Source organism: Giraffa tippelskirchi, chromosome 13 (genome assembly GCF_054371585.1).
Source record: "Giraffa tippelskirchi isolate mGirTip1 chromosome 13, T2T-mGirTip1v1.2.pri, whole genome shotgun sequence".
Lineage (NCBI taxonomy): Eukaryota > Metazoa > Chordata > Mammalia > Artiodactyla > Giraffidae > Giraffa > Giraffa tippelskirchi.
Window position 1 is genome coordinate 19,803,051 of NC_137287.1, and position 24,114 is coordinate 19,827,164.

At 40.0% G+C, this 24,114-nt stretch overlaps 1 protein-coding gene across 8 annotated transcripts in view; it reads right to left on the bottom strand.

The window, feature by feature from the left end:
* RBBP6 (RB binding protein 6, ubiquitin ligase) overlaps nucleotides 1-19,595 on the bottom strand; it is a 40,140-nt gene extending 20,545 nt beyond the window's left edge. For 3 of the 8 annotated variants that reach the window (XM_081554481.1, XM_081554478.1, XM_081554477.1), the window contains exons 1-4: nucleotides 12,007-12,060; nucleotides 10,838-11,018; nucleotides 5,878-5,977; nucleotides 3,518-3,554 (exon numbers count right to left, since the gene is read on the bottom strand). In XM_081554481.1, the coding sequence (XP_081410607.1) occupies nucleotides 3,518-3,554; nucleotides 5,878-5,977; nucleotides 10,838-11,003 (303 nt within the window). In that variant the 5' untranslated portion in view covers nucleotides 11,004-11,018; nucleotides 12,007-12,060. Of the gene's footprint in view, nucleotides 1-3,517; nucleotides 3,555-5,877; nucleotides 5,978-9,804; nucleotides 9,865-10,837; nucleotides 11,019-11,422; nucleotides 12,061-19,394 lie in introns of those variants that run through there. The other 5 variants (XM_081554483.1, XM_081554482.1, XM_081554476.1 and 2 more) reach the window with 4 other exon arrangements.
* Between the last annotated feature and the right edge of the window lie 4,519 nt (nucleotides 19,596-24,114).

The window sequence follows — 24,114 nt, forward strand, 5'->3', positions numbered from 1 at the left end:
GAAAACATTATCAGCTTCCTATGTAGTAAGTGGGTTGCTTATTCAACATGTTACAAATTTCTCATGCATTTCTGGTCAGAACTCTTCTTTAAAATGGAGAGAATGTTAACAAGATGTCTGGATCAAAGAAAAAAAAAAGTGAGTCTTCATCATGCATTTTTCAAGGATTCCAAAGAACTGAGAGTATTTGGAAAAAAAAAAAAAAAAAAGCAGCATGACTTGGAGCCCCAAATAGAAATGTAACCAGTTTCAATATGTAGTTCTTAGCTTAATGCCACCACAGCAGGAATGCAATAAATGGAAATAAAACTAATGTTGGCTAAATTTAAAATACATCTTATACATGTCTTAAAGAGTTTTAAAAGCTAGTTTGATGGATATTATTGCTGGGATGTTTATCTAAACAAAAGGTTCTCAGCTCCACATTGAGGGACTGCAGAGTCCATAATGCACTAACCCCATATACATTCCTAGGTTGAAGTGTTCTTTCCTTAAAGAATAAATATCTCAAGAGGTAAATTTAGAAAAGAAAAATTGAAAGAACACAGCCTATTTTTATCCAGAAAAATTCTGACCTATTCAATCTATTTTGAAGAGCATTAACATTTTATATCAACCAGGAATTACCTGAATTTTAAGAAATAAGGACTGAACAAACTGCTGTCAACCATCATCTATACCATGTTTCTAATCAAAGAAACATATTAACAGCCTTTTAAAATAGCTTATTAATATATAGAATATGCATGCTGATCACTTCCTTAGAAAGAAAGCAGCATTTATATTACACTCTTTTACTGCTGAAACCAAAAAAACTTAACATTTTTTGTTGTTCTTCTTCTCATTCCTAAAACACAGCTGTCTTTTTGTTATTATGCCAGGCTTTCCTATCTTTCCTTTGGGCCAACTTATTATTAGGAGCATGTATTTATTCAGTTATGAGTGGTTTTAGATATCCAATAGCATCAAAATCACTTTTTTCCCACCAAATAATCTGTGGATTCTTTACCAATCGAGCTATCAGGGAAGCCCCTATAGCACTTTAATACCCTATAAAAATACAAGGAGGTGTAATTTACCACAAATTCAGAAAGGCATCCAATTGTTTTCTACATATAGCAAGATATTAAGAAATAAGTGTAAAATGCTGACAAGAAATGATTTAAAAATGAGTAGGAATTTATATGTATTAAACATCAATTAAAAAACCCTACTTTAAAAAAGTAGTCTCTAGAAACACTAATATGCACACTGTAGACATGATTAAAATTAACCTACCTCTCTCACATCTAATTTGTGGTCTTGCTTCTGGGAGCAAGAATCTGAGATCTTTTATGTCAACTATACTTGCCTGAAATTTAAGGATCTTACAAAATGTAATTCTGATGTTAGCAGGAAGGACCCACAGCTTTGGAATAGCAACACAGAAGGATAACTACAAACAACAAAGCTGTAGAATATAGAAATGGCCATCCTTGATTAGAGCTGGCTTAAGTTACCAAAAATGTACATACACTTACTTTTAATAATCAGAATTAAAAAATCTGGCTTTAGTGATTTTGTCTTAATTGGCTTTTGTGAATGTGCATAACACACCTAAGTTTCCTAAGATGGGCACTAATTATGCTTTATGAATATATTTTCTTGTATTTTAAATGTCAGCAAATGTACCCCAAGCAAATAATGGGGATATTATGTTATCTAATTTCTCCACTTCAAATAATTCTACCTAAAAATTAAAGCCACTTTTAGTTATTTTTTTAAAAAAAGAAGAAAGAAAAGAGAAACCTAAATAAGCATAAAATAAACTGCTTCTTATAAGTGTAATACAGACATGCCAGGGAACACACAAGGCTAAAAGAATGTTAACTTTATTTATGAACATGTGATCTGTGTTTATACACATGCTAATAAACAAAAAGGAAATAACTGTTTTCAAGAAATAAAACTTCATCTGAATTAGTTTAAATACTGTATAAAATGTACTTTATACAAAATGTGTTACATTAACTACTACAGTCACCAGTATAGTCAATCTAATTTGTGCTAGCATTTGGATACATAAAAATCAGTTTTAAACCAATCACCAGCAAAACAGAAACTTGTGGACAGTTTTTACAGCATTATGCTTAAAAAAAAAAACAAAAAAACCCAAAACCCCCAAAAAACCATATACCCCAAAGAGGGAAAAAAAACTCCCAAAACACTAAATTTTGATTTTTGAATCACTATATTTAGTTCCATGAGAACTAAAGGCCATATACTTTAGAAAACAAGTCCAAAGTTCAGATATTCTGTGTTATCGTGTTTAAGATTCAATGATCCAAGGTTAGTGAAAATACCTGATACACAAATAAAAAATCGCTAGTATTTTAAAGGATAAAGTTGAAAGAGCAAGCAATACCCTTAAATTCTAAGTGAGGATTTCAGCCATCTTGTATTGTGTACAAATCAAGCCTGAGCACTCAAATGTTTAGAGAACCATCAAGTTTTACAGAACTCAGTTACTACAGATCTCTGTGCTGAACCGGGTGTTTCACCCTACAACTTAGGAATGCTGCTACCTTTTACTTAAATGCTCAAAGTCAAAATGGTGTCATACTTAAGGTTATTAAGATGTTAACCTGGTTAAAGGGAGTTATCTTTGATAAGCTACAGCTTTCAGTTAGCTTACAATTAATGCAGCATTTTAATATCTTACAAGAAAGAGGGAAATATTTTAATTTGGACAACTGAGCAGACTACAAGTAAAAGATCTCTATTAAAACTTGAGTACTCAATTGTATAAAATCATCAAAATCGACGAGACATTGATATACTTGTAGGGGGCCCAATTCCAGGTTTCACTTTACAGTACAGATGTAAACAAAGAATAGGAGCTCAAAACTGCCAAATAAAGCAAAACTAAATAATAAAAGCTGCGTCAATGGTCTCTGGAAAGCTCTATGACGTGTCTGAACTTGGAGAAAGCACCAAACTTTAAATATAAGCTTTGGATGTTGCTAATGCATTTTTCAAAGCCATTAATCAGGCAGAAAAAAAGAAAAAAAAACCCAAAAACCAAAAAAAACTAAGTGATACAACGTGAAAATGGCAAAATATACATTCCAAACATTTTTTTTATTGCAGGAAACAAAAAGCACACAACAGCCTGTACATACATACAAAATACTAACTATAGACAGACAGATGTAGAACATGTTACCATGTTCATTAGTGTAAAACCTACATGATCTAAAAAGGATCATACATTAACTGTACAACACAGTGTCATACAGGGAGAATGCTATCAGATTTAATATGAAACAGTGTTTTCTGGGCACAAATTACCCATTTCTACAAAATAAAGTGTGCAAATTATGCCACATATATCCATATTCAACTGAGCTGTCATCAAAATACATTTTATTTACAATATGTACTATGATCAATTCGTTCTAAAATGATTTACTTCACTGCTACATTTTAAAGGAAAAAGCAACGTGTAGAAAAAGTGTGAGATTGTGTTTTTACATACTGCTTTTGAAGTTCCCATCACTGGTTCAGTTCGACTTCTAAAAAGACAAAAAGAAAAACAGCATTAACTCTCTGAGTAGCTATTAATGAATTTTTGTGCTAAAAACATCTCTCCAATCACACATTTTTTAAGAACACCACTTTTCCTTGGCACAAAGATTTAAAAACAACCAATTTCAGACGTAATAAATTACCTTATTTAATTTTTACTATCTTTGAACAGTTTAAGATGCAATTTTGGTTAAAAAAAAAATCCATACTTAGTAATTATAGAATAGGTGTATATCTTTCCACCTATAATAAATGTTTTCTGAAAGGTATTACGAGGATTTTGTTATTTAAGAAACTTTGTGGCTATTTCTTTATACACTGAACAACTATTATTAATCCTCACTTTTTTAATAGGTACAGATGAGAATTTTCATACACTGAATTACCTTACAGCAAGACTACTACTGTAAATATTTTATAATTTGGAGCCCTGAGAAATTGTTGTGCTCCAGAAACAAAATTTCAAATCCAGAAAGACAGGTTGGCAGTTTCATTTTTTTAAAAGTCTCAACACAGTGACCAAGATAAAATAGGAACTCTTATCTTCCAGAAAAATCAACGGTTTGACAGTGTATTTTCGTTAAAAAAATAAGTTTAATAAGTTGGTTATGGAGAATTGAACTGATTTTTAAAAATATATACACTAATAAGCTCAAGAAGAAATTCCTCTAAAAGTCCACACAGGAAAGGATACGAGGGTCAAGTTGCTAAAATACAGCCTTCAAAGGCTCAGTTTTAGTTTTAAGTTTATGCTATCCTGACAGAAAAATGTTATATAGCGTATGAAAGGAATTTCTAGTTTGTACATGACTGGGACGTCCTGAGATAAAAATGAAATTTTCATTTACTAGTATTTGCTCAACAAATTCAAAACACTTCATGAGGCAAGTATATTATAAAGGAAATCAAATACATAGTGAATTACACATGCAATTCTGTAAGAGGCAACTATTTTCCCATGTACTCGAAACAATTCTCTGCCTAAAGTTTCTGAATATCAAAACAATCTCCTGAAACTGAATGTTTGCGATTTTTGCAAAGCACTTAGTAAATTAAGGGATAACTTCACACTAAATTCTAGGAATTGATTGTTTCCTTATAATGTCTCAAAATTACATAAAGTTAAAGGTACATAGCTCAGTTGGTATTTACAGAAGGAAAAAAAGTCTTCAGCTTTTCAAGTTACTATACAGAAGATGTAAGAACCTCCAAATGTTAAAATATGGAATAGAACTTTACACTAAACTAAATGAGAACAGTCTTAGAAAGAAAACTTGCCCACACGAAGCAAAGCTCCAGGAAATGACTTTATTTTACCTCAATTCCAAGAACACATTCCATTTCCTAGGACTGGCAAATTCCAGAATGTTTCATTGACCAAAAGCAGAATTTGCCAGAATTTCAAGTAAGTCTATCTTACCTCTGAGTATTCTTTAAATAGCCCAAGCTGCTATCCTTTTCACAGATTATACTGAGTTAGCCAAAAAGTTCGTTTTGGTTGTTCCATTGTATGGAAAAACCTGAAGAGACTTTTTGGCCAACCCAATAACTGTTATCAGCATTAAAATTGCAAGAAAGCAGAGAAAGTTATATATAAAGTTATAATCCTGCCCTTTTAGTGAACTCCTTAAGCTCTAGACCACTCCTAAGTATTATCACTATAATTCTTACTTGAATAAAGGGCATTTGTCATGTGCCAGGCACTAATGAATTCCTCCAATTCCCCGGAGTTACATATGTTTCATTTTTGAGGAAGCTGAGGTACAGACTTTAGGTAGTTTACCCAAATACAAGTTCATACAACTGGTGTGAAGCAGTAAATGGAGTCAAATCTAAGCCTGATTCCAGTGTCTGTGGTCATGAATCCTATAAACATTATCGCTTCCCAACAAAGCCCCTTACTAATGAGAAGCAAATACTAGTATTTCTGAATACTCCTGATGCTGACAAAATATGTAGGACAGATCTCAAGACACTTACATTCTTGTAGTGAAAAAATGGTATGGGGGGAAAAGTGCCCAGGTAATAAAAACCAACTGAGGGGAAAGATTTACTTATTTGAAGATCATTTTCTTTTTGTTAATATTACCTACATAGAGCAAAAAGTCTACTAGCTCTTACTTCTGACTACAGTTTAAGTTAACTGGGGAAAGAAATCAGGAAAAAAACCCAAACATCCTTATAATTTTAAGGATTAAGAAGACATACTAGCATAAAGTAATGAGTTCAGTTCTAAAGTATACCTGTTCCTTTTCACAAAGTAAAAAGTATTTTGAGAACTTGCAAACATGGGATTTAATAAATACTTACATAACATATGTCTTGCTTGTAGACTTAACACCTCCAATAGGAATTCTTCTAACAATTACAGATGAATTTTTAGGGATTAGAGCATTATCATCAGTATATTCTGTAAACAAAAGGATAAAGAGTTCAATTTCTATTTAGAGATTTGGGTAAGTCATACTCCTCAAGAATTAGAAAACTTCAACCAGACATAAATTTTATGGGAAATCATCTTAAATATAAAGGAGTATTAATAACCACATGTTCCTTGCATCAAGATTACTAATACTGTCAGAACAAATATCCAAAGCCATAAGGAGTTAACATCAAATATGTCAATATGTCTTGGCTCTGGCACCTCTATCAGAGGTGGAGGTGGAACCCCAAGTCTCAGTAAGACTAAGTTGTTCTCTATTTAGCCAGTAATGCTGAACATCTGAACTATATGAGGAAAAAGTTGTTATTTAGAATGAAAATATTTTCTCTCTCCTGGTGGCTCAGATGGTAAAGCATCTGCCTACAATGCAGGAGACCTGGGTTCAATCCCTGGGTAGGGAAGATCTCCTGGAGAAGGAAATGGCAGCCCGCTCCAGTACTCTTGCCTGGAAAATCCCATGGATGGAGGAGCCTGGTAGGCTACAGTCTATGGTGTCTCAAAGAGTCAGACATGACTGAGCGACTTCACTTTCACTTTTCCTGGGCTCTACACATGAGTATTACTGGGGAAGAGAGACTAAAAAGTATGACACATTTTGAATATGTTGTATTCAAAGAAAAAAGGGCTTTGTAATAAAGAATTCAAAGTGTGATGCAACTTTGGACAGAATGTTGGTTCAAGCAAAGCCCCTCTGAGGAACTGACATCTGAGACTTAGAGAAGACTGAGAAGACAAGATGTGCAAAAAACACTGGCAAAGAATGTTTCAGACAGAGAGAGAAGCATGTGGAAAAAAATGACACAAGAAGGCCGGAAGAGCTGATGAAAAGGAAAGAATGACTAGAAACACAGGCACAGGTTACACATATTTATATTTTGTTTCTAAGTACAACAGAAGTCATTGAAGGATTTTAAGTAAAAATGATGACAATTTGATTCATATTAAAAACAAAGATAACTCTGGTGTCTAAGTGAAGAATCAATCTGTACAGGAACAAGAACAGAAACAGGGTGACTAAGAAGGAGATTGCTGCGTAGTTCAGGTAAGAGAGAATAACGATCTGCTCTGGAAGTGACAGAGAAATAAAGAGAATGTTTTAAGATAGAATGTTTTAAGGCTTTCTGACAGATGTGGGTGGGGTCAGAGATGGAGGAGAAAGAGAAATCAGGCATGAATTCCTGGGTTAAGCAACTGGACAAACAGGGATGCTACTTTCTGAGCAGACAGACAAGGAAGAATCCTCCTACTCTTGGGGCTATTACTTGCAACAGTTCTCTAAGAATGAAATTCAAACAAAAAAATGAACCAACGAATTCAAAGATGGTTTAAAAAATAATTTGCTATGAAAGGAATTTGCAAAATTACCAAAAAAAAAAATCCACTACAGGGGGATATATGTAAAAATGTACCCATCTCCCTTAATCACACAATCAACTGTTAGGGTTCACTCTTTTTAAATTACTGAGTTTACCTGACTCATTTAAGTTACTCAGCACCAAGTGCTCTAATTATTAAGCTTATCAACCCCTGTTCTAAATATTTTAAGTGTATCAAATATGTAAGCATTTTAAGCTTTTATAGATGTACTGGCTCTATCCTTTCTAATCACATTATCATAAATTGGGTTTCCCAGGTGGCACAGTGGTAAGAGACACACGAGTTCGAGACCTGGATTGGGGAGATCCCCTGGAGGACAAAATGGCAACCTACCCGGTATTCTTGCCTAGAAAATTCCACAGAGGGGTGGAGGGCTACAGTCTATAGGGTCATAAAGAGTTGGACACGACTGAGTGCACACACAAATTGTTCAGGAAAGGGTTCTTTTCAGTATATATAGTTCAAGTAGTAAGCTTTCTCTTCATAAGTATCCAATTAGAGTGATGCAATTTTCTAATGTAAGACTACCATCATTATCTTTTGCATAGTTCAGGATAGCTCTAAGTTCCAAGCAAGCTCTAAGAAAGAAAAACCCAGGAGCATGGGAGATGAGGGATCTTTAAAAAAAACTCTAAAACTTGATGTCAAATACCAGACAATTAAGTTGCTGACTATGTAACAATTGTCAAAAGAGTTCACTGTAGGAATAAATAGCAAATGTGTTCACAAGCTTTCCAAGACAACTTTATTCACCTCATCAACACAGTGTTGTCAAGCTTAAAGTCTGGCTCTGATGCCACATGCTCTCTAATTGACCTTTTAAAGTATCTGAATTACACTGATGATTTCCTACCTTTAAAATACTTCAATAAGTAACCTGTTAGCTTCAAAAGATCCTCTCTATTTGACACTGCCATTTTTGATCCAAAAACATGAAGAATACGGATGAAATGAAAAACAAAACGAATTTAAGAAATGGAAAAATAGTCTTTTGAAAATCCTTTTTCCTCAGCTTCCAAATCTTTTTTACCCTAAGTTCAGAATAAAGGCTGTGTTGTTGTGTGTGTGTGTGTTTTTTTTTTGGGGGGGGGGGTAATTGCAAATAAGCAGAAAAATTAGAAAAACAAGTTTATATAGGAAAAACACAAAAAGATAATTTGAGATTCATTTTGAAATGTAGTCTAGAAATAAAGAAGCAGAATTCTTAAATCTGAAACATGAAATTCTGATTCAAGCATTTCAGTCTAAGATTTAAGAGTCCTAAACATGGACAGACTTCCAAAACTGTCCAGAATCTTTTATAGAAACATGATAGAAACACTAATTCAAACGAACTAAAGTGATCCAGTCTGGCATTCTTTCCTAGGCAATCTCCTAACTATGAAGCTATAAATATTTATTCTGTCTTCTTTAATTCACTGGATGGTGCTAAAAGCAAGTGGCATTCTTACTCAGCTGCCTTGTGACACTGATACTACTTGCCATTAAATTCATTAAGTGCCTAAATATCTTTTTCTCTCCTAATTTGAGGACAGCATAAGATGCAAACTTTCTCTTCTCTTAACCAATCTAATAGCAAAGCTTACTACAGAGCAAAGCTTTCTCCAATAATGACAGTTGACAAATATACAAAAAACACGGGGCTGGGCAAAGCACTTTCCTGCTTTCAGCATTTGTAAAAAAAAAAAGGTATTAAATAATTTCCTAGCTTAGAAAAAATATAACACATCACAAACTCTTAAATTCATGGACAAGAATTCCATCAACAATAATTTATTCCAGTCTAACAAAGCTGTAATCAGTTATTAAATGAAAAAGACTGGCGGAGTCTAAAAGAATAAATTGTTATTCTCCAGCAAAATATGAAACGTGTATATGACTAAAACTGCCTTAATATTTTGTAATTTCACTTAATAGTTTATTTTCTCTCATTCATTAAGTATCATTAACATATCCAGATGTCCTAAAATTATTATAAATCCATCTGTTCTGTTTAGTGTGGCTGTAATGCTTAAGGAAGGCTTGTGTGGCCTTAAAAAATATTTCCTTAAAGGTATTTTCTTGAGTACTATTTTTAAAAGCTGTTTCTCATCTATTCATGATCACCAGCAATTTTTCCTCATAATCATTAATTACCAAAGCCTCACATGAAGCGTCTCTTAGGTCTGATACACTGAAGAACCGGAAAGGGGGGAAGTGGAGAATATTCCTGCACATGTTATCAAGTGAATATACAAGTTCTTTCTTACTATTTTTGAGTGCTGTTCCTTAATACAATTATACTTATGTCTGGATGTAAATGTAAAAAACAGCTCTTGTAATTGACAAGTAGGGGAACTTCCAATTTCAACTAAAACAACCCATGTCCCACTAAGCCAAATTTAATGATCAATACCCTAACTAAAACTTAAACTTACTTCTCATCTTATCAAAAAAAAAACTCAGAAGACACAAAACGACACATCAGCATTGCAGTCCTGAGAAAAAGAAACCGAAGTTAAGTTCAAAGCCAGAGTCTGAAAATAGAAACTCCGAGAGGCCATTCTGTCTCATTCTCATATCTATGTTAAATTCTCAGTATCATATAAAAAGCTTTTATAAAAGAGAAAAATTTAAAGATTCCAATTAGTGGCTTATGTATATTCATATGGTAGCTCAGCAGACTATTTTTCAGTATCCTAGTATCAATATATTCATATAAAATCAAGCAACCACTATTTTAAAAAATCTGTACTTTTGATCTTTATGAAACTGCTAAAATTTAAGAGTAATGTGATGAACTAAGAGTTCAACTATTTAATTCTGGAACTTACACACCAGACAAAAGTGGTCACACCAGAACATACCAAGTTCCAAAAGCAATTCCAACTTTAAAAACCGGCTGGATTAAATCCTCAAAAACATCAAAGGGAGCATCTTTCTCCAAACACAGGCAACTTCACAATTAAAACTAACTTAAATAAGTCGGGGAAGGGAGAAGAGGAGAACAAAAATTTGCCATCACACCCCCTACGGTGATTAAGTTAGAAAGTTAGAGAAGCTTCTCCAGCGCTGCTTTACAAAGAAGCCTTCCTTATGCTCTCCTCTCCTCCTTCTGATGGAAAACAGATTAGGAAATGCCCCAGGGTAAGCACTCAAGACAACCTGGATGACATCCCCATCCCGTACCACCAAACCCCTCGTTTAAAAAAAATCATTTGGGAGGAATCCTCAGACAGTTGGGGATAAGCCGGTTGCAGATGATCCAAGTATACAGAAAACAAATCAAAGTCAGTTAAACTCGGGGGCTGACTGCTGCAACCTCTGACTATCAATGAAAGTCGTCCCCAATGTGTTAGAACGAACAGTCAGTCCCACAAGAGACATAATGGCGGTTAGTCTCCTGCCAGGCACCTCGCCACCAGCATCTCTCTTCCACCAGCCAGTATCCGGAGCCCGGGCGGCTCTTACCTTCTTTCGTCTGTGCGTTGGTGATCTGCAGGTCGCAGTCGGCAGCTTTCAGCTTCTCTCTCCCCATAATCTGCTTCTTTAAGTCGCAGAGGGAGATGTGGAGCCCATCAAAGGTGACGGTATCATAGTTGAGTTTAGAAGAAAATTTATAATGCACACAGGACATGGTGCCAAAGGATTCCTAAGGTTCAGCGAGGAGACGTGGACACGCTCAATATATGTATATTTATAAACTTAAGAGCAAATATGTACACACACAAAACACTCAGAGACACCGAAGGACCCTAAAAGGCCTCAGATTAAATACCCCCCCAACCACAAGCAGGGGTTCGTAAAAACAATAATTCAGAACCCGCCCTCCCCCCGGATATTCAGAATCGCTTCATGTGGGAGGAGGCGGACGAGGACGGGGCAAGGGGGCAAGCGAGAATCCGCCAACCGGCACAATGTCACCCGGCTGGGTCCCCCTCGCTCATGCTAAGGGCCGGCAGGAGACGGGGGCAGCGGTGCAGTCAGTAGCGGTCAGTCCACACGTTAAGAGTCCGAGTGACCCCGCGGGGTCAGGGGTCCATAGCGCGGCCGCACCTCCCGGATGGTCTCTTTCTCCGTGGATGGGGGTGACCCAGGCCCCGGGAGAAGGCAGAGGGGAGAGGGCCTAGGCCCGGAGTCCACGAGCGGCCTCTCGCCTCCTCCTGGCTTCCGGACGACCGGCGTCGGCTGCCCCAGGCCCAGGCCCCCGCCACGCAACAGACCCCTTTCGCCTGCTCCCTGCAGGGCCACGGGCGGCCCCGCGGCCTAGGCCGAAACGCGCGGTCGGCGGAGGAGAGGCCTTCCCGCAGGCCGCCCCCGGCTCCGCCTCCCCCCCGCCGCCGCCGCCGCCAACGCCGCTCCGACACAAAGCCGGTACTAGGCCTCGGCTAGGCCTCGCAGCACTTCCTCACCACCCCGGGCCCCAGCCAGCGGCCGGGGGGCTTCGGCGGACCCTCGCGACGCCGCCGAAGGCTCCCTGACGCTTCCTCTCGCCGAGTGCTCCGAGCTTCTCTCGCCTTTCGCTTCCGTCGCCTCTCAGCCCAGTACTGCGAGATTAGGCCCGGAAACCGACGGGCAACGGCGAGGGCTCCGCCGGCTCCCTGTTTTGTTTCGCCCCTCTGCCGCTCTCGGGCCCTCACCAGGCGCCGGCGACACCTCTGAGCCAGGCACTATGGCGGACGCGGCCTGGCTTCGGGCGAGCGCCCCACTCCGGGGTCTCTTAAGCAGGGATTGCACGGGCGGCGCGCGCGGGGCGGGGCTGGCGTGCGCCGATAGGCGGGCCGAGGGGCGAGGCCTGGGCGTCACAAAGCGCACCGGCCCGCCCACGTGACCCCGCGCTTTGTGACTCCCGAGCGCGGAACCTGAGCCAGCCGGGTGAACGGAAGAAACCATCTGCCTCAAAGGGCGGGGTGGCGGCCCGCGGAGAGGACCGGCTCACAGCGCGGTTCCGGAGGGGAGCTCAGGTTTCCGCTGCTGCCTGACTAGTTCCCACTGAAAAGCGGCGTGTGGGAGGGGCACCCAGCTGACTCCTCCTTCCACACAACCCCCATCGATTCTCCCGAGCGCCCCAATTTAAGTAAACATTATGGTTGCTATGCAGTTAACTATGGTTGCCATGCAAGCATCCCCTAGCTTCCCTCCGCTTACCACAGACTGGCTATCTAAAGCTCTTCCTAAGGAGAAATTCTGGAGCAGCCCCGGGCTAGAACAGATAACAGCCCCTACTGTGAGGATTAACTGAGCTCTTACTACGTGCTAAGCATGGGGCTAAGCGCTTTACAATACTTCCAGGTTCTGAGCAGTCGTCTGCTTTGAAACCCTACCTGTGGGACCCTAGATTTTACTCCTCTGTGCCTCCCGTTTCCTCCATTATGAAGTGCTCTTAAAAAAAAAATCGTACTTGGCTTACAGGATTGTCATGGGTTAAATGAATACGTTTTCATTGTTGAGGACCGGGCCTGGCACATGGTTGAATGTGGCTCAATAAATGTTAGTTTAACGACGTCAACAAAAAACCCGAGGTGGTCAGCACTACCACTCTTTCCAATTTATAGATGAGAAAATTGAAGCTAGGGGTCATGCACTTTCTGAATTCGCAGAATCAGAGGTCCGAAATGCCTTCGCCAATTGCCAATAACTGTACTAAGAACCCGCTCAGTAGATTGGCATCTTTTCCCCTAGGTGCTTGGGGAGTTACCATTACATCCATACAATTCATAATGTCATCTTATTGGAAAAGTCTCCGGAGGCCACCTTATCTAAATAGGACCGTCATCACTTTCCATTCCTATAGACTTAAATTTCTTCCAAGCACTCATCATTACTCACAGAGTTTATGTCTACTTTTTAAATCGTCTGTGCTGAGAAAAGGGACTTTTGTCTCTTTTGCTTATGCTATATCTCCACCTCAGAACACTGCTTGGACATAGGCACTCAATGTGTTGAATAACAAATACATTTTTTATGTGGTCTATAGTAATAGCATGGTTTTAAGATTTTGGAAAATTAAGGACAGTCCAAGAGATACAAATACAATTTAATTCAACCACATCATCATCAGTGCTTTTCACATGGAACACATTTCTCTTACTTTTATCTTCTTCAGTAACCCACTATAATTTTCTTGCTCTTGGGTCCACTTAAGAAGGGCTGCTTTTCTTGAAAAAAAAAAAAAAAAATCTCTGTGTGAATGAATGAGGGAAAAATCACATCTAATGAAGGAAAATGACAAATCACCCTAGTATCTCTGCCTCCAAAGTGGTGAATCTGTATCCTTTCACTAGTCTTTAGCTAATCCCACCGACCCTAATTTAATCAGTCAACTTGATGAGATTCAAAGGATGCCACACCCTTAGGGTAGAGTAGATCAGAATCCTGTCAGAAGAGCAGTAAGAGTTCTTTGAAAGAATACACAATCTGTGGTATGACTGGGTCCAACAGCCAAGAGCCCTTTATAAAACTGTTTACTCTGGGCACTTATTTTTGGAGACCTCATTCCGGATCACACCAAACAGATCAAATGTATCCACATTAAATACACTTTGGCTGAGATTTAATTAAGTAGCTTGATTAATGACAAAATTTCATTAAATTCCTTTATTAATATCAATTTTGTAAATTTCTTTTGGTTGCACAGAATTATGTTCCCTGCCACTGCTGTACCCATCTCCCCAATTTTTTCAAATAATTTATTTATTTGGCTCCGTTGGGTCTTCATCGCTGGAGGACTTTCCCTAGTGTCAGCAGTTGTGACTCCTGAGCTCTAGAGTACAAGCTCAACAGTTGGCAGTGCACGGGCTTAGTTGCTCTACAGCATGTGGGATCTTCCCAGATCAGGGATGGAATCTGCGTCTCCTACATGCAGGTGGATTCTTTACCACTGAGCCACCAGGGAAGCCCTCTCCAATATTTTTGTAAGCCCTTGAGAAGCCTTTTGTGCTATACCAATGGTGAACGAAGCCTCCCTTTCCAAGAGCCTGTTAGTGGCTCAGCCATGTCCAACTCTTTGTGACCCTGTGGACTGTAGCCTGCCAGGCTCCTCTGTCCATGGGATTCTCCAGGCAAGAATACTGGAGTGGGTAGCCATTCCTTCTCCAAGGGCTCTTCCCCACCCTGTAATCAAACCCAGGTCTCCTGCACTGCAGGCAGATACTTTACCATCTGAGCCACCAGGGAAGCCCTTCCAAGTGCCTCCTCTGTAGTAATTTTGGGACTCTCATAGCTAGGATTTTATAACTTTGTCCTTCTCAAGCCCACTGTAGCCTCATCCCTCCACCAAACACATGCTTTTAGTAGATGCCTTACCTTATTTCCTTTGGCTAAAATTTCTGAATTGGGAGACCCACAAAGCTCTGCCTGTCCACTGCAGGGAACATGGACCCAGGCTCCAGAAGTTAGAGTGAAGACTGCCCTCATGGAGACTGCAGTTTACTTACAGTTATAATCTAATCTCCCAAATGCCCCAGATCATCAGATTCTTAGTCTGGTTTGCATGCTCTCAGACCAAATTCATCAAAGGTAGATACATATGTCCCCACACCACCGATCTACCAATATATCTTCCCTAGATGGTTGATTGCCCTTATATTACTTTTGTATTTATTTATTTAGCATTAAGGCTACAAAAATTTTTGCATTTTTAATAAAATACATCAGTCTTCTCCCCTTCACGTGTTTTGTGTTTCTGTGTGGTGTGCGTGCATTGTTATTGCTGTTGTTTTGGGCTGCGTCACACAGTTTGTAGGATCTCAGTTCCCTAATGGACTAGGGACTAAACTCGGGCCCTTGACAATGAAAATGTCAAGTCCTAACCCCTGGACTGCCAGGGAATTCCCTTTTTCATCGTGTTTACCTTTACTTCTGTACATAAAAAAGCAGTTCCTGGCCACTCAGCATCCACCTTAGATATTTATTTGCTTATGTTTCCTTCTAGTTTATGTATGAGTTTCCTGAGTTTAAATTCTGTAATCTGTTTGAAGGGTTCTACACAGAGCAAAGATCATTTTATCCCTTTTAAAACAGTGCAAGGGACTTTCTGTCTTTTGTTTTTTAACTATTTTATTTAATCTTATGTCTATAATACAGAGATGATTTTAGTTTTTAGAAGATTTTTGACTCCCTTCTATTTTGGCTTCTTAACAGCATTTTAAGACATTTAATTTGTTGAAAGCTAAAGGTCATTGATTATTTAAGTCCTCACATGAACTGAGTTTTTGAAAACTGATATGAACAACCTATTTCCTCCTCACTATTAATTCATGTATTCACTCAACACTCATTCAATTGGGAATTCCCTGACAGTCCAGTGGTTAGGACTCAGCGCTTTCACTGCAGGTTCAATCCCTGGTCAGGCAACTAAGATCCCCACAAGCCATGCGGTGTGATCCAAAAAAGAAAAAAAAAAATGACAATACCATGCATAGGAGACACGTGTAGGGAACAGTGAGATCCCTTGTAATCATTGCGGGATATATGCTGGAACAGTCATTTGGAGAAAAAGTTTGGGATTCTCTTGCAAAACTGAGCATTCCTTTACCCCATGAATCAGTAATTCCCCTCCTTGATTTGTGAAACAGTTAAAATAGTACTTTCCTAGAAACAGAGTAAGGGGTTGTGGGAGAAGAAATGAGAAGATGTTAAATGAGTGTAGAGCTAGTATACATGTATATATATATGTCACTTTTATATATGTAGTATCTTTATATATAGTATCTCTCTATATATAGTATCTTTATGTACACATAGTATCTTTATATATATATATATAGTATCTTTCTCATATTGGTTATAAACACAAGGCAAAATTTAGCTCATGAATTTGGACAAGAATTTTACGGAAGCTCTCTTTTTAATAACAAAAAGCTGAAACAACCCAAAGGCCCATGCTGTGAGAATAGATAAATACATTAAAATCTATCCAGACACTGAAATGTTGTACAGCAGTGAAAATAAATAAAATATAGCAACGTGCAATAATATGGTGATAGGAATCTTTTTAGCTGTTCTTAAATCAAAAAAGCAAGTCTCAGAAGATAGTATATTATGTAATACCCTTTCTGTGAATTTCAAAAACAAGTAAAACTAAACAATGCATTATTTAGTTAGCATTTGGATATGACACATCTATATAAGACAACTGGAGAGTGATTCCCTCTGAGAAGGAAAGATAAAATACAGAGGAGGAACTCAGAGTTATTGGTAATGATCTTGTTCTTGGATAGGTTCACTCTTTGTGATCACATGGATTGTAGCCCGCTAGGCTCCTCTGTCTATGGACTTCTCCAGGCCAGAATACTGGAGTGGGTAGCCGTTCCCTTCTCTAGGGGGTCTTCCCAACCCAGGGATCAAACCAAGGTCTCCCACATTGCAGGCTTCTTTGCCATCTGAGCCACCAGGTAAGCGGATAGGTTCACAGGTATTCATTATTTTACTGAAAATAAAGAACAATTAAACTAAGAGGGAGTCATGCATAGAACAATGATAACAAGTGGTCAGGAGATCAGGGTTATGATTAATTCATTGATGTGCCCCTGAGGTTTCAGCCCTCCCTTCTTTCTGCTGCCGGCAAAGAATCTCACAGACAGGAAAATGAAGCCTCTTTCAAAGAAACCAAAGTTAGTCTAGCTCCCTAAACTTTTGTAGCACTTAAAACCATAACTGTAAAAACAAGTAAACAAATCTCATGTTTTGCTTATACTTGTATATTTTGGTTCTAGTTTTCTTGTGTTCAGATCAGAGAGCCTACTTGACCATCAGACTCGGGTTGACCTGGGCGACCTGGAGCCAGAACATGGCACCAGTGACCTCACGTTGTCCTCTGTCTTCTAAGTTCACTCCTCCCCATAAAAGTGGGACTCAAAACCAGGAATGTTTTGAAGAGATGAGGCCTCATAAAAGCGTCAGGGAACATTATGTATAGACAGACACACACACGTTTGCTTCTTCTAGGAATTCAAGGGTTCTGTGTAAACACAGAAGAGGAATAAGAATGCAAATGTTATTGTGCCAGAGCCCAGGCAAAGCTCAGAACCTCCAAGAAGCCTCTTCCGTCTAGGGTGAATTCGACCTATTCATTCATTCCCTCAGATGTGAAGTTTGTAATGAGCGTCAGTATGTGCCAGGCATTGTGCTGGCTGCTGGGCAATCTGCAGTAAACCTATCAAAGCCCCTGCCTGCAGGAAATTTACAATAAGGAAGGAAAGTCATGTAATTTTAGAGGCTCCCAAACTTGCTGTGTGACCTTAGGAAAGTACCTTAACTTCTCTGGCCCTTGGTTTCCTCCAGAGATGTTTTATGGGCTCACGTGACTGCACTCAGAAGGATCCTGTGCTTGGCTTAATGCTCCGCTATTGCTGTCTAGACATTCCTGGTAAGTTTCATTTTCATTTTGCCCTGAATCCCACAAAGTGTGGAGCCGGTCTTGGTTTCTTCTCTTTTGGGGAGGGGGTTGGGGGTGGGGCTGGGTGCTGTGCCCTGCAGCATGCGGGATCCTAGTTCTCCAACCAGAAATAGATCAGAGCCTCTTGCATCGGAAGCAGGGACTCTTAATCACCAGACCATCAAAGAAGTCCTTGGTCTTAGTTTTTTGATTTGTAAGACAGAGTTAAAACTGTGCTTTTCTAGAAACAGAAAGAGGGCTTCCCTGGTGGCTCAGCAATAAAATAATCTGCCTGCCAATGCCTGCCAGTGCCTGCAAACGCAGGAGACACGGGTTTGATCCCTGGGTCGGGGAGATCCCCTGGAGTAAGAAATGGCAACCTACTCCAGTATTCTTGCCTGGAAAATCCACGGAGAGAGGAGCCTGGCAGGCTACAGTTCCTGGGGCCGAAAAGGGTTGGAGATGACTGAGCGACTATACACACACAGACGCAGAAAGTAGGGATTGGCAGAGGGGGAAATGGGAAGAGTTTCGGTTTCATTAGACTAAAAAGCTCTAGAGATCTGTTGCACAACAAAGTAAATACACTTAAGACTACTAAGCAGTACATTTAAAAATGATTTTTACATTTTATGTTATGTGTAAAAAAAAAGACAAAAATCTGGTATCTTCCTCATAAGGTTGTTAATATAATTCCCTGACAGTGTTTGGCATAGAAGCAGCACATAAATTCATATGGCAAATGCTAGAGAGATTTCTTTGAAGCGGTTCCAATTCAGGTAAACAGAACAACAACACAACAGCTCTGGCTGGCATTTGCCACCCATTTCCTATTCACCATGCCCTGTGCCAAGTATTTTCAATGCAACCCTCCTTAAATTCTAAGAACCCTGCGAATAAGTCCTGATATTATCCCCATTTTATAAACGAGGCAATGAGGTTCAGAGAGGTGAAGTTGTGTGCTTAATGTCATATAGGATCCATCATTTAAAACAGGGTGTGCCTGGCTGGGCAGGGCGGTTTCCTAACCATGCCTCTATGTGACAGCAGGGGTGTCCTATGGAAGGGCCCACAAGGAGAGATTCCCCCTCTTTGGGTACCAGGATCACAGCTGATCCACTGCCAACAGACTGTCTCCCACCTTCTTTCGTCTCACACTTCTTCTCTGTTATCTTCAGTCCTGTGTTTTATCTTATCTTGGCTCCTGGATTAAGTTTTCAGAGGGCACAGACCGCATCTGCTTCAGCTATGTCTCCCCGCAGGCACCTGGAATGTGCTGGATAATTATTTGTAGAGTCCCAAAATGACTCTTGGGAGATGGTGAAGGACAGGGAAGTCTGGCATGCTGCGGTCCATGGAGTTGCAAAGAGCTGGACACAACTGAGCAACTGAACAACAACAACAACAACAACAAAATGACTCTTGATAAGTGGTTCTGTCTGGCTTCTCTAGCAGTAACAAGCTTGGCAGATTAAAGCAGGGCTGTGGCTTTGAATTTACCCATTAAGGAAGTACAAATGGGGTGCCTTTAGGTACACAGACCATCTCTCAGGCTTCGTGTGTGCCCCTCCCTCTGACTCTGCATCCAGGATTGCTGATCTGATGGGCTGGGCTCTGTCTTGCCTGCTAAAGGCCTAGTATCTCACTTACCTTTACCATGACCCTGTGAGGGAGGTCTGATTCTTCTTCCTATTTCACGCAGGAGGAAAATCGAGGCTCAGAGAAGGAAGCCCCAGGTCGCATCCCTCAGAAGTGAGGCCCAGGTCACAGTTAGCAGTGATAGAGCCAGGTTTAAACCCAGTGGGTGCACTGGGTCTCTGTTGGGGGTTCCTCGCTGTGTCTATCTCCTGTGCCTGTCTTGGAGTCTACCCAGCCTTCAATTTGCTGCTGATGACAAAGGCATCATTCATCTCATGGATACTTACTGAGTGACAGCTTGTTCCTAGCATTGTTCTAGGCATGTGGGATAAGGCTGTGAACACGACAGGCAAGGCTTTTGCTACCCTGGAGTTTCTGTACTAGTTGAGGAATGTCACAATAAGCAACTAGACAAGTAGAGATAAGATAACTGTAGAATGTGATAAGTGCTATGAAGAAAATTAAACCAGATTAGGGAGATGGAGAGTGATGGGGGTGGTGGCTGAGGATGACTTAACACTGGATGGTCAGGCGAGGCCTCTGTGAGGAGGTGACATTTGAGTGTGAGGTTCTAAGAAGATTCCAGGTGGGATGAATGCCCTGTGCAAGAGCCCAAAGGTGGAATCAAGGGACAGTCAAAAGGCTGGGATGGCTGAGGCATGGATAATGATAGGGAGTGTCTGAGCTTGGACCACAGGCGTTTGCAGGTGTCTGATCACATAGGACCATAAAAACCATTTAAACAAATTTTGATTGAGAGAGGAATGTCCTAGAGGAGTAGGAGAACTCAGGCAGGACCCTCTCATGTTAACATTCAGAGCAATTTGAGTATGACTGATACCACAGCTGAACTATAATTATCCTCAGAAGCATCTGGGAGGTTCCGGGAACTTGAAGGGGCCTGGGACAGCATGGAGCTGTCAGGTGTGGCTATTTAAAGGTGGAGTTTGGGTGGCACATACACCGTGGCTCATAGCATCATTCCCAGTGGTCATGCGACCAGGGTTACACAGTGGATAGGTGGGGAAGGATGATCCAAAGGATAGTTGTTTCTTCCGGTAGCTCCTGGAGCCTGTTCCACCTGTTGTGCAAGCTGGTGACACAGATCTGGCAGGAATGAGTCAAAGGTAACCCTAACCATCTAGGTCTGTGATTTGGTAGAGGAAGGGGCTGGTGGTAGAGATCCTCCCCAGTGAGGCTGGGAGAGGGAAACTGGGAGGAGAAAGGGATGCCCATCTTTGAGCCCTGACTCTGTGACTGGGCACAGAGCTGGTTTCCAAAGCAGAGCCTGAAGGGTCTGATTCAGCAGGACTTGGCAGGATGTACAGGTGTTTCTGATGAACACCTACGATAAAGAGCCTCCACATTCCTGGTTGCACGTGGTTAAGTGCACAGATGCAGGCAGCGCATAGTCTTGGTGTGAATCCCAGCTCTGCCACATACTACATGAGAGGCACTGGACAAGACAGGTAAACTCTCTGTGCCCCAGTTTTCCTCACTATCCAATGCAGCTGATAATAATAGTACCTCACTCACGGGTTATTGGAAGAACTAAAGCACCCAAGAGCAGTACCTGCATAGACTAAGTGCCATGTGAACACTGGCCGTTGTTGCATTATTGCATTGACCATCAGGTTCACCCTGTAAGGAAAACATCATAATCAGATTTATAAATGAGATCTGAAGTTAAGTGACCTTTTGAAGGTCACATTGAAAGTATTTCATTTGCCAAAATAAAAAGACCAAAAAAAAAAAAATTCCCCCAAACCAAAAATACTACACCCACACTCACAATCGCTATCAAATCACCTATGACATCTTTCACAGAACTAGAACATTTTTATTTTTTTATTAAAAATTTTTTTATTGGAGTATAATAGCTTTACAATGTGTTAATTTCTACTGTGCAGCAGAGTGAATTAGCTTTACATACACTATATCCCTTCTTTTTTTTTAATTTTCTTCCCGTTTTATTTTCTTCTCCATTTAAGAGCATGGAGTAGAGTTTCCTATGCTATATAGTAAATTCTCACTAGTTATCTATTTTATACATAGTATCCATAGTGTCCTGGAGAAGGAAATGGCAACACACTCCAGTATTCCTGTTTGTAGAATCCCATGAACAGAGGAGCCTGATGGGCTATTGTCCGTGGAGTTGCAAACAGTCAGCCCGACTGAGTGATCAAGTGTGCGCGCACACACACACATACACACACACACACCCATAGTGTATATATGTCAAATGTCAATCCCAATCTCCCAATTCATCCCACTCCTCTCTTTCCCCCTTGGTGTCCTATGTTTTTTCTCTACATCTGTCCTATGTTTTTTCTCTACATCTGTGCCTCTATGTCTTATTATATAGTATCTGTCTTTCTCTGCCTGACTTATCTCAATTAGTGTAATGTCCTGAAGGTCCATCCAAGTTGTCACATGTGGCAGGGTTTCCTTTATTCTCATAGATGAATATCGTGTGTGTGTGTGTGTGTGCGTGTGTGTGTGTGTATACCACATCTTCTTTAATCATGGACATTTAGGTTGTTTCCATATCTTGGCTATTGTGGATAATGCTGCAGTAGCCATGGTAGAGCATGTATCTCTTTAATAATCTGGAACAAAACATTTTTAAAATTGTATAGAAATACAAAAGACCCCAAAGTAATAGCCAAAGCAATCTTGAGAGAGGAGAATGGAGTGGGAGGAATTGACTTCAGACTCCTCTGTTGACTCCTTGACTTCAGACTATATGACAAAGCTATAGTAATCAAAACAGTATGGTACTGGCACAAAATCAGATACCTAGATCAATGGAACAGGATAGAAAGCTCAGAAATAAGCACATGCACTTATGGCCAATTAATCTATGATAAAGGAGACGAGATTATACAATGGAGAAAAGACAGTCTCTTCAATAAGTGGTGCTGGGAAAACTGGACAGCCACATGTAAAAGAATCAGTTTAGAACATTCTCTAACACCATATACAAAAATCAACTCAAAATGGGTTGAAGACCTAAATGTTACACCAGATACAATAAAACTTCTAGAGGAAAGCATAGGCAGAACATTGTTTGACATAAATAGCAGCAATATCCTTTTTGATCCACCTCTTACCACATGTAAACAGGGCAACTCCAGCTGTGGCGGTTAAACAAAGTGAATTGCTACACTTCAGCGGCTGCTTACCTTCCAGGGGAGGTGGTTTGCAGCTTGAGTTCAGCCAAGGTGTCTGCCTGCCTCAAAAAAAGAAAAAAGGAATGCGACAACCTGCTATGTATTGATATGGGAGGATGTTCAAGATATATAAAGTGCAAAGCACAGTAAAACCCAGTGTATAATAGGCTTCTAAAATTGTATGTATACATATTGTGTATGCATACATGCATATGTACATATGCACTTGTATATATCTAGAATATTTCTGAGAAGCTGAAAGGATACACAGACTGGTAACAGTGATTGCCTTCTGGGAAGGAAAGATGGAGTTAGATGGTTGGTCTAGCCATATGAGTGGAAAGATTACTTTCTTTCCCCCTTTGCTTTTGTATTTTTTCTTTTGAAGCCAGATTCATTGAAGTATAATTTTCACACAGAACAAGTCATTCATCTTAGCTTACAGTTTTCTGATTTTTGGCAGAATACAGTTATATACCAAGCACCATCGCCTCCAAAATTCCCATGTGCTCCTCTGTGTAGTCAGCCTATCGCTCTACTTCCAGTCCCTGACAACCATTGACCTGTCTTCTCTTCCTGCTATTTTACCATTCATCCTACAAATGGATTCATACTGTTTTGACTCCATTGTACCACCTTGTGGGATCCTAGTTCCCTGATCAGGGACGGAACTCATGCCTCCTGCCTTGGATGCACAGAGTCCTATCCACTGGACTGCCAAGGAAGTCCCCATACTGTATGTATGTTGCCTTTGGAGGCTGGCTTTTTTCACTTAACCTATTTAATTTGACATTCATCCACATTGTTGTAGCTATAGTCCATTCCTTTCTGTCACTGACTCATCTTCCATTGTATGGGTGCATTGTGGTTGGTTACTCATCAGCTGAAATATTTGGGTTGCTTTTTATTTTGGCTGTATGCAGCTTATTATATACTATTGAACATGCAAGCATGTTTAGTTGCACCTGACTCTGTGCAACCCCATGGACTGTACCTGCCAAGCTCCCCAGTTCGTGGGATTGTGCTTGCAAGAATACTGGAGTGGGTTGTCATTTCCTCCTCCAGGAGATCTTCCTGACCCAGGGATTGGCTTATGGGATCTTAATTCTCTTACCAGGGATTGAAGCCATGCTCTCTGCAATGGAATCTCAGAGTCTTATCCGATGGAATGCAGGGAAGTTTTTAAGTTGTTTCTTGTTTGGGCGATTAAGCATGACACTGCTATAACATTCAAGTTTAGGCTTTTGTATGAACATGTGTTCGTCTATCTTTGGTAAATACCTAAGAATAAGTTATTGAGCCATTGTACATGTAACTTTACAAAAAAACCTGCTGACCTGTTTTCCAAAGTAGCTCCATCTTGCATTCACACCAGCAATGTATGACTCCCAATGGGTCCACAACCTTATCAATTCTTGATATTTTCACTCTTTTTCCTTTTTTTTTTTAAAATCATTCTAATAGATATGTGGGACTATCTCATGTATATGTCCCAATAGTTAATGAGAAACATCTTTTCAAGTGCTTATTTGTCACCATATGGGGTCGCAAAATGTCAG